This window comes from Ranitomeya imitator, chromosome 10 (assembly GCF_032444005.1).
Source record: "Ranitomeya imitator isolate aRanImi1 chromosome 10, aRanImi1.pri, whole genome shotgun sequence".
Lineage (NCBI taxonomy): Eukaryota > Metazoa > Chordata > Amphibia > Anura > Dendrobatidae > Ranitomeya > Ranitomeya imitator.
In genome coordinates this window covers 108,462,094-108,473,576 of record NC_091291.1, presented here as the reverse complement: position 1 = coordinate 108,473,576, position 11,483 = coordinate 108,462,094, and the positions used below count along the sequence as shown (strand labels likewise).

Below are 11,483 nucleotides of genomic sequence, written 5' to 3'. Positions count from 1 at the left end.
GGTTAGTCCAAGTATGTAAAAGAAAAAACTCCCATAACATCTGAGTGTTGGCTCAGTGGGTAAAACACCTTGTAAACAAGACGAAAATGTCCGTTGTGGCTGAAATAGACCGTGGAGCAGCACTAGATCAAATTGTCATGTAAACCCCAGCATGTCCAACGTTGAAGTGCCACAGCCAAAGTATCTGAGGTCATCACGTCACTAAATAATTGGGATTAGTCATCAATTGTCAAAATTTCTCATATATCACGATGGTGGGGGTCATAATTTGGTGTAGATTACTTGAACCATTGCATTTATGCCTTGTGTCATTGATTTAGGCTATTGGTGGTGGTGGGATTTTTTTCTCCTGGTAGATCGTAGACCCAACTAGGCATCACTTACAGGTCACAGCCCAATTGGCGACCATGTGGGAGCGCAGCCTGCCCATCTTTCCACTGATTGCGCGGACATGTTGATGCACCCCGATGATCTAAGGACGCTAATAATGGACCACTGGGGATGTCGTAGGAGGAAACATTTTCATCTTGGAAACCACAGATCCGCAGCAAATGGGTGACGTTTTTACACCAACATGGACTACAATGGCTAAAGAATAATCCAGTGAATGACGGTTACTGCTCAATACTAGCCAGGAGGCCAGGGAGAACGCTAAAAGATGTAATTTACCATCATCACATGTAGAAAATAAGTGTTAATTCTCGGTAAGCGATAGACTTAAGAGTTAACTCGGTGATGTCTCAACGCCACTTTTCCATGGTCTCAGATATTACTACAGGAGTAAATGATCAGAGACGCTTGTATGTCGGGGGTCTTCATTCCGAAACCAACAAAATCTATGACTCATGGGCAAAATATACACAAAACCTGCACCCCACCAATGGAATAAAGTAAAAGGGTCCAATGGATTGATTTTTTTTTTCTAATGCCGACTGCAAAAAATACACTTATACCATTAATGGAAAGAGAGGTGATGGTTTTCATTACATATCTATAGGAATGATATGATGCTGTCATATCTCTGACTCTCCGATCTCATATTTACTATTTATCAATGATAGCACATGACACGTCAGATCTGCCCAGACGTTGTTCATTCTCATTTATAATTTTTATTTATTTTATATTTATTTTGATGAATATTTTATATTTATTTTTATTTTTTTTAAATAGTACATTAGTTTTTAATAACATAGGCATAAAATGGTATCCTCTATGATCCTGTGCAGACTCTGCATACAATGTTGCATGATGACATGTTATCCGTGTCACGAGACCGCAGAGCCAGCTGTGCGTACACGATCACACACGCAGAGCATTGGCGCTACTGTGCAGCGGCACACAGAGTCCTCTACGCCGCCACATGGCCAAGTGCTGAATGTTATAGATATTTTTACCTTGAAGCAAAGCTTTTAGGAGGACCCAGCTTTGGAACCTTTAGAGGGACCTTACTTTGGAGCCTTTAGAGGGACCTTACTTTGGTACCTTTAGGGGGACACTGCTTTGGTGCCTTTAGGGGGACCCTGCTTTGGTACCTTTTAGGGGGACCTTACTTTGGTGCCTTTAGAGGGACCCTGCTTTGGTGCCTTTAGGGGGACCCTGCTTTGGAGCCTTTAGAGGGACCCTGCTTTGGAGCCTTTAGAGGGACCATGCTTTGGTACCTTTTAGGGGGACCTTACTTTGGTGCCTTTAGGGGGACCCTGCTTTGGTGCCTTTAGGGGGACCCTGCTTTGGTACCTTTTAGGGGGACCTTACTTTGGTGCCTTTAGAGGGACCCTGCTTTGGTGCCTTTAGGGGGACACTGCTTTGGTGCCTTTAGAGGGACCCTGCTTTGGTACCTTTAGGGGGACCTTACTTTGGAGCCTTTAGGGGGACCCTGCTTTGGAGCCTTTAGAGGGACCCTGCTTTGGAGCCTTTAGAGGGACCCTGCTTTGGTACCTTTTAGGGGGACCTTACTTTGGTGCCTTTAGGGGGACCCTGCTTTGGTGCCATTAGGGGGACCCTGCTTTGGTGCCTTTAGAGGGACCCTGCTTTGGTGCCTTTAGAGGGACCCTGCTTTGGTGCCTTTAGGGGGACACTGCTTTGGTGCCTTTAGAGGGACCCTGCTTTGGTGCCTTTAGAGGGACCCTGCTTTGGTGCCTTTAGAGGGACCCTGCTTTGGTGCCTTTAGAGGGACCCTGCTTTGGTGCCATTAGGAGGACCCTGCTTTGGTGCCTTTAGGGGGACACTGCTTTGGTGCCTTTAGAGGGACCCTGCTTTGGTGCCTTTAGAGGGACCCTGCTTTGGTGCTTTTAGAGGGACCCTGCTTTGGTGCCTTTAGGGGGACACTGCTTTGGTGCCTTTAGAGGGACCCTGCTTTGGTGCTTTTAGAGGGACCCGGCTTTGGTGCCTTTAGAGGGACCCTGCATTGGTGCCTTTAGAGGGACCCTGCTTTGGTGCCTTTAGGGGGACCCTACTTTGGTGCCTTTAGAGGGACCCTGCTTTGGTGCCTTTAGAGGGACCCTGCTTTGGTGCCTTTAGGGGGACCCTACTTTGGTGCCTTTAGGGAGACCCTGCTTTGGCGCTGGGCTGTTTTCGTCAGTCCTATAGTCTCTGAATAGAGCGGGAGAACACATGCGCGACTTCCGGGTAATATAAACTCCCCTACCATACTCATTCACCTGGTGTCATAGGAAGGGGAGGGAGGGTGTCACAGAATTTAGACCCCACCGAGTGAATATTTACTATCTACCCAGTAGAGAGGAAATACATGCTTTTTTTTCACCGATTAAAGAGAGAATTATGGCTCAGTATAAACATGATTCGTTTTCTTGACCGTTAGGAAACTCATGCAACCACAAACATCATTTTCGGAAAATGTGAGTGTTCTATAAACCCTGAGTCAGGTCATAAGCGGGAATTCTCTCCCGGCTGATCTGACATCAGGCGAGGGAAGATGCAACTGCAAAGTACCGTAAGTGCAAAATCAACAAAGGCAACTGCATGATGCCCAGCGAGTATGATGCACAGCTCAAGTTAGAATAGGACCCATGCACGATTCTTGCCGAGTGTCATACGGCTGCATCTATTGTGACTACACAACCTTTTTAAAGGGGTATTCTGGCTCCCTTCACATCTGAATCGGGAAGTGGCCAGGGCCAATCACATCACGTCTATAGATATCTGTGGGGTCGTCGGCATGGGTTGTGCAGCTGCTCTGTTCACTACAATAGGAGAGGTGCACGTAGACGGGACGCCATCGGCCCTGCCACCTCCCGATGCAGAAGTGAGTGGAGCCACAAGTCCCCTTTAATTCTTGGACTAGTATAAAACGTTATTTCCCTGCACAATCAACTTTCATGTAGTCATAATACGATAATCATAAGAAAGTAAACCAGCTCACTGACAGTTTCTTAGTTAACTCACTCCAACGCAGGCTATAAAAGGTAAATTTAGCAAACTTTTTCATAAACATTACAATTACAAAAAAAAAAATGATTTTTTAGCCTAAAAAATACATGCACTTAAGAAAAAAAATCTAAAATTACTGAGATTATTTTAAAAGTGTAATAAAATATGAATTACAGAAATAAAGTCCAATGGTTAATTGCCAGATGATGATTGGAAAAAGAAAAGAATAGGGCAGGCGGTGACGTGTCTGATCATCAGGAGCTGAGCATGCTGCGACACAGCGCACAGTCCTGGGAATGGTGGCCCGGTCCTGGGAATGGTGGCCCGGTCCAGGGAATGGTTGCCCGGTCCTGGGAATGGTTGCCCGGTCCTGGGAATGGTTGCCCGGTCCTGGGAATGGTTGCCCGGTCCTGGGAATGGTTGCCCGGTCCTGGGAATGGTGGCACGGTCCTGGGAATGGTGGCACGGTCCTGGGAAAGGTTGCACGGTCCTGGGAATGGTGGCACGGTCCTGGGAATGGTTGCACGGTCCTGGGAATGGTGGCACGGTCCTGGGAATGGTTGCCCGGTCCTGGGAATGGTTGCCCGGTCCTGGGAATGGTGGCACGGTCCTGGGAATGGTTGCACGGTCCTGGGAATGGTTGCCCGGTACTGGGAATGGTTGCCCGGCCCTGGGAATGGTTGCACGGCCCTGGGAATGGTGGCACGGCCCTGGGAATGGTGGCACGGTCCTGGGAATGGTGGCACGGTCCTGGGAATGGTTGCACGGTCCTGGGAATGGTTGCCCGGTACTGGGAATGGTTGCCCGGTCCTGGGAATGGTTGCACGGCCCTGGGAATGGTGGCACGGTCCTGGGAATGGTGGCACGGTCCTGGGAATGGTGGCACGGTCCTGGGAATGGTGGCACGGTCCTGGGAATGGTTGCACGGCCCTGGGAATGGTGGCACGGCCCTGGGAATGGTGGCACGGACCTGGGAATGGTTGCACGGTCCTGGGAATGGTGGCACGGACCTGGGAATGGTTGCACGGTCCTGGGAATGGTGGCCGGCCAGGCGAATGTTTCCCATTCACAAGGGGTCATCCGCGGAGCAGCAATGGACGATGAGCACCGAGCATCTTCCCAGTATTCCTCACTTACAGGCTCGGTATTGATGTGTGGAAAGATCGACATTAACTTGGCACATTTTAATCTTTAATTTCTCTTCTCCTTCCATTTCCTAATTATCTCCCAATTTTTCCCCCCCAAAAAATTCACATGAAATGTAGAGTCCAAACTGTGCTCCTACCAGTGAGCAATGAGAAGGCAGCACCACTCTGGTCCATCCGTACCACTGAGGTGCAGTACCAGACACGGCCACATGCACATGACAGCGCTGTGTCAGGTATGCAGTTATATGGCTGCAGCTCCACGAAACACTTTTGGGGACAATTTTTTTTCCTACTTAAATGCATGTATTTTGGACTAAAATGAAATTTTGCATTTGGGTTTCATGAAAAAAAATGTTGCACTGTTTGCCTCTGGCTGCACAATGAGTTAACTGAGGATCCATCAGCGAGCTCGCTATCATGAGAGTTTTTGACTCTGATCTGTCTTTTTATGAGCTCCGTTCAGTTGATTTCAGAACACAGACTACATCAAAGTTGGAAAACTAAGAGCCTGTAAAAGCCAAACGGTGCAAAATTTGAAATTAAACCCAACTACAAATATTTAAGTAAGGAAAAAGGTTTTTTCCCCGAAGCTGGAGAACCCATTTAAGTCCCTTTAGGTAATCATGACAGATCATACATCATGGAAATCCCTGTGGTTCTGCCCCGCTCTGTGTTCATTCAGTGCTGAAGAATGGAGATGCTACATTATATGTCTATAATTGCGCATTATACGGCACAAGCTCAATTATATCCGATCAAAAATGTTAAGAGGTTGGCCAGGACTTTAACATTAACTATCCTTAGGATAGGTCATCAATTCCTGATCATTGGGGGTGCAAAACCCGATACCCTTACCCTACCCCTACCCCGCCGATCAGATGTTCCCGCTGTGGACGGCGCCCGCTTAGTTACAAAGCTCCACAGCTCCATCAATTCTATAGTGGCCATGGACTGGTACTACACATTCCACCCTATTTAAATCAATAGTGAGGGGAAGTTGGTGGCCCAATGTTGGGCTGTCTCTTGCCCTGTTCATAATTATTCTTTCTGGTTCAGAAAAATTAAATTCATTCAGAGAAGACTACAAGAGGCATAAAGGACAGTGATCACATATTTAGAAGAGCCGACCACATTGCAGCCATCAAATGACCGCTGATCAGTTACATGTAGATCGAAGGTCATTTAATTGCCTGTTTACACGGGCGAAGAATGTTCTACCCATACAGAACGATTGTTAATGTGCATAAAACATTTTGTTCTCGGCAGCATGTCTACACGGGACAATGTGCTGCTGATAATCATTTAAAAAATCTTAAACTCTCGGTGAACTAGCATATTATCTACCTGTTTACACGGGTCGATAATTGGGAGCGACTGTTCTTCATATCAACGCATCTAAATGGTATTCATAACTAGTCATGGTCGTGTGCAATATTACTATTCCCCAAAAATATACCAAACTACTATAGATGGCTGACGACACTGCAGTTGTACGAGAGCACCATACACTTTGGATAGGTGACAAGTACATGGTCTACAGCCGTGAGCTCCCGTTAACGAGAAATTTCTCCCTCTAACAGTCTTCATCAGCTGTCACCAAGAAAATGGGTCCCCTGGAGCGACAGACAATCTCTGAAGAGGTCCTCCGGGGGTTGTTCTGCTCTAATCTATGATCCAACCAATCATTAAGGCCCCCATGCCCATTAGATAATGAGACAAAGTCGACAATTTCAGTTGGGTCAGATGAGCATCAACATCTCTTCTTCTGAGATCCTCAGAAAATCTCTTTTTATTCGTGTCTTGATAACTTCCAAAATCATCTGTTATGAAAATCAGGCTTTGATAGATCTCGGTTAAATAAAACAGGTCGACCACTCACACCTAACTGTTATCCCATAGATTAAAAACAACAGTCTCTAATTTTTACCTTTAAATTATCTGTTAAAAGTTCCCTTACTTTCGCCCAACACTTCTGAAGTCCTCAGAAATCTCTTTTTGTTCGTGCCATGATATACGTCTAAAAACATGTGAACATGTGTTATGGAGATCGGACTTTACCAGATCCCTGTTGAATAAAACAGGTCGACCACTCACAATATGATTGAAAATCAGATGTTGCTTTAGGCCAAATTTAGGCACAAATATGAAAATAATATTCTGAAGGGTTCACAAACTTTCAGGCACTACTGTTACTGTCTCTTTTGGATGACTTTTTCAGGACACATTATGTATGAAGGCTGCAGCCGCTCATTACGACAAGGCGGGACGTCTGGCTACTTCTGTGCTGCACATGGTGTACAATAGTCTGCAGCACGAATATTGCTGGGAATCTGGTTTTATACAATGCTTTTCCATTAACCCTTCTCCTTCCCTTCGGATTACGCACCCGTCCTGTCTACAGTATCTTTGCTCTGTCCACTAGTGCTGGATCCCACTTACTATGAAGCCGGGGTGCTCATAGAATTTGTTTGGGAAAATCTGTAAGTGAAGAATTTATCGATGTAAAATATATAGATTAAAAAAAGTACAAGATTCAGTGAATGCATAATGCGCTCCTTTAAGTAGTGACTGGGAAAGTGGCCAACAATTCTTGTGGGATTTTCAATATATAACCATTAAGTCTTGCAGAATGGCAGACTGCGTCCTCATGTGCCCTCCACCAGAGGAATAGCTGAACTAGGAGGGGCACCGTTTCGCCACTAATATAAACACAGACATGCCCCCCACCTTCCTAAAGGATATTTACTCACCTTCTCCTCCTGCGGGATTCACAAAATTCTCACACACAGTCATTGATGTGTAAGGAAATCTTTCTGTCCACAAATGTAGAAGTCGCTTTCCAGAATATCAATATATGCATCTGGTATTAAAGGGGGTTTCAGCAATCCCTGAACTCAGGCCCTTCTGAGTTTGTGGTGGGCTTGGGCTTACACATGGGAGCCAACCTGAACCAGTACAGCTGCCGTGAAAAGAAGACACATCCAGGAACCAGACGTCCTCCTTTTGGTAACTTTATTAGTGCAGAAAAATCCCAACTTTTCGGCAGTTCAGGCCCTTTATCAAGCCATAGAAAAGGAAAGGTATGCTTGATAAAGGCCCTGCGTGGCCGAAACGTTGTGACAAGGAGAACATCTTCTGGTGCCTTGGATTTCGCTGTATTGCTACAATCTTTTAGAGGGTTGCGTCAAGTGTGTACAGACAATAGAGTGATGCTCGGGACTCATCTTTTGCAGTGAAAAACAGTCGGGTTATAGACTAAGGTCAACCATACACACTCGTACTTATGTTAGCAGCTGCAGAGATCTCTCCCGAACCCACCATACACATCTATGTCCGGCCAAAGGCTGGCCATACCCATTAGATGGCAGACGGCTGAACAAAGCTTCGACTCTCCCATACAGGAGCACTCGTTCGTCTGAGCACTCCTGTGTCCTCTATGAGAAAGCCGCTGACTGCCCAGTTGGCCAGTGGCTTATCTCAGGGAGAACAATGTGATCAGCAGTCCGAATTTGGACATGACCAATCAACATCTCACCCGACGATCAGCCAGCCGGTGCCCCATACATATTTGACCGTTTGACAAACCCGACAATAGCAGTGGGTTTACCCTTAAAAAGGGAGAAATAGTCCACTGCTAGACTCCTAGAATGGTGGGTGATCTCCCCAAGAAGAAAAACAGTATCAGGCCGTGGACGTTCAACATGGCTGACCAATAGCTACCCCAATATTAGCTGTCGGAGTAGAGTCACTAGACTCCCATACTGTTTAGGTGGTCAAGTGGTCCCATCAAAATTACCTGATAGACATCTTACAACTTAAAAAGGTATTGCTAAAATTTTTATATTATCCACTATTATTGACAAGACCACAGAGACCCTGAAAACCGGGCTGTTCCAGAGAGCCCTGTCTTGAATAGAGAGGCGAGTTATGCATTCTTGACCAACACTCCAATCATTGTCTATGGGACTGCTGGAAGTAGTGGAGCGCAATATTGAGCAATCCCGTAGACAATGAATGAAGTGGAGGTTGAGCATGCAGAAGTCTGATTTAGTCAAGATAGAGGGTGAAGAGCTCAGTTCCCGTGATCTAGAGTCATGTTCTCAGGATCACTCGGGGGCCCAATGGCCAGACCACTAGTCATCACTAGTTATGTCCTATCCTATAGAAAGGGGATAACTTACAATTCGAGGGACAACCCTGTACGTTTGGCAATGTACATATGACAGCTTTCGACTAAGACATTACTACAGGCAATCTGATCCAAACGCCCCATAAATATGTGCACGCCGCACATCTGTCTTTCAGAGAGAGACAAGTTCATCTTCTGGCTGAACAATAGGATCAAGCATACTGAAATCCGACATGCCCGTCCTTTCTTCACCCCAGCAGCAGACTGACTGGAGGTTCTTAAGCACATCAGATTTTTGTTGGCGTATGATGACATTATTAAAATAGTATAGGGACATCAGATAAGTAATGAGGGTAGGGATTTTCCTCACCGGCTGATGACGTCATTGCCGAGTATACGGACGACCCTCCCGATAGCTGTGTGCTAGACAATGTAAATCCTGAATACAGCAGGTTAGACCTATATAATCTAGTGTGCGGGGAGCAGCCATTACAGCTAAAAGGCAAATAATACAGCAAGGATCAGTCATATATCATTGGATAGAGGCCTCACTATGGGGACTCCTATAGAACACAAGAACTGCTTCTTTTTAGGAAACGAGGGCGGTGAGAAGCCATGATTGGACATGGGGGTTCCGCTCTACCAAAAGCCTATGGGACCACCAGAGAAAGCAATATGGAGGGGTGGTCTATGGGTGCAACACCTTTATACAAGCCATCCTTTAGGGTCCCTGTATTGTGGCCTCCAAGGATCAGACGTCTATTACTCATCCTGTGTGTTTTGGAGATAAATGTCCATTGTGGGAAAACCCATTTAAGCTTATTTAAACAATTTTGAATGATGTAAAAGGCCGTTTCAGATCATTTTCCTTTGACCTTTGCTTCATTTCATCACCAAAGACAGATATCTGTCGAAAATTTGATCTGTCAATTTTTCTGTCATTTATAGTTGCTGTAATTAAGATATTACCCATCAATGAAGTCCAGACCACACCACAGATCAGTGGTTATCCAAAACTACAGCCTTCACAGACCAACTGTGAACAAAAAGTTATTAAAGGGAATCTGTCACCAGGTTTTTGCTACTGCAACTGAGAGCAGCGTAATGTAGAGACAGAGACGCTGATTCCAGCGATGTGTCACTTACTGGGCTGCTTGCTTCAGTTTTGGTAAACAGGTCTCTCTGCTGCAGATCTACCAGTTCTCTGAAAGCTGAGCTCTACATAACCCCGCCCACAATACTGATTGGTCGCTTTCTGGGTAAACTGTGCATAGGCAGAAAGCAGACAATCAGTAGTGGGGGTGTGGCTGGACTAAATGACAGCAGGTTTAATAGTACTCTACTGACAATCTATTGAGGATAAAGCAGTGATTTTATCAAAATTATAGCAAGAACCCAGTAAGTGACACATCGCTGGAATCAGGATCTCTGTCTCTACATTATGCTGCTCACAGATGCAGTAGCAAAAGTCTCAGATTAGGTAACAAATACCTTTTGACTGATTCCCTTTAAGAAAAAAGTGGCTGAAATCCTAAAGTATATGGCCATCTATAAAAAATAAAAATGGCAACTAAAGAAAATAAACAGCAGCAAAGAAGTTCTCTTAGATGGGAACCCAACAGATCTCATAGGTATGTATATAAAGCATAGTCCCCACTGCTGCCCCATGGTTGTACCTTCATTCTTTTAGGGAAGTTTACAGCATAGTAAGTATAGCACATCCCACGACTTCCAGCTCCCACTATCAGGACTGTTACACATTTCACGTCTCCTTCATCAGGTCTTGGCTGGAAAAAGAAAAAATAAACATTTCCATTATTGGAGGAGGTTAATATGCATTCACACACCAAACAGTGAGGTAGAAATTATTCTAACAAAAAAAATTAAATATCCTGTTCACATTGAAAGAAAAAACAAAATGAATAAAAAATGTGTGTAAAGCATATAAAACAAGAGTCATAAAGTGCCCAGGTGACTACGCACATAACACTTTTTTACATACGGCATTATTTGTGTATTATTACCTGTATATGTGTGAATTACGCCTTTTTCACCATTGAATACTAGTTCACATCACTTTCGGGTCTATCCACAGCTATTTTACATTTCCATGACATTCACATGGTTCTATTGCTGGTTATGCTGGTCAGATGGATTGTATCTCAATGCCAGATTTTCACCTAGGAGACAGGTTCTGGCACAATGTGGTCATTTTCAAATGGTTTTATTTGTTTTGTGTTTGATTTATGACAAAAGATTCACATTGTTAAAATATAGGAAATGCAGGCGATCATTTCTACGTATGTTTGATCTTTGTTTTAAACAAAACTGAAAGACAATGGGACCGATTCATCGAAGTATCTTCACACTTAGTAATGAAAAGTTGCACGAAAAATTTGCGACTTTTGACGTTTTCACATCAGTTTGAAGCAGCTGTGCCGAAGTAGGCGAAGCTGGGGAGAAGCCGGGATGACGCATGACTAGCCCAAACATCAACTTAAGCAACATTTCTAGTGTTTTGTCTGCTGAAAATACTACTTCAGTCCCTGACGTTAGTCCAATTGGTATGAGGAGGACCGTTAGTCTCGAGGAGAGATGTCTTACATTGCTTCTGGATGTCAATTTTCTGACCGTTATCTGTTGCAGAAGGTTGGTTCAGCCGACAGCCGTGTCTCCGATACATAGGAGCGCTGATAGGAAGAGAGTTCTCCTATGTTTTTCATAAGAAAACTGCCGGTTGACATCTCAAGAAGAACATTGTGATTGCCAGTTCCAAATTCTACATGAGCGATCGTCACCTCTCCCGACCATGAGTG

The 11,483-nt window shown here is 44.9% G+C and overlaps 1 protein-coding gene across 2 annotated transcripts in view; it reads right to left on the bottom strand.

Annotated features, from left to right (window-relative positions):
• LOC138651819 (putative oxidoreductase YteT) overlaps nucleotides 1-11,483 on the bottom strand; it is a 242,781-nt gene that overhangs the window by 170,043 nt on the left and 61,255 nt on the right. For both annotated transcript variants that reach the window (XM_069742341.1, XM_069742340.1), the window contains exon 5: nucleotides 10,344-10,454. In XM_069742341.1, coding sequence (XP_069598442.1) covers nucleotides 10,344-10,454 — 111 coding nt within the window. The remainder of the gene's footprint in view (nucleotides 1-10,343; nucleotides 10,455-11,483) is intronic.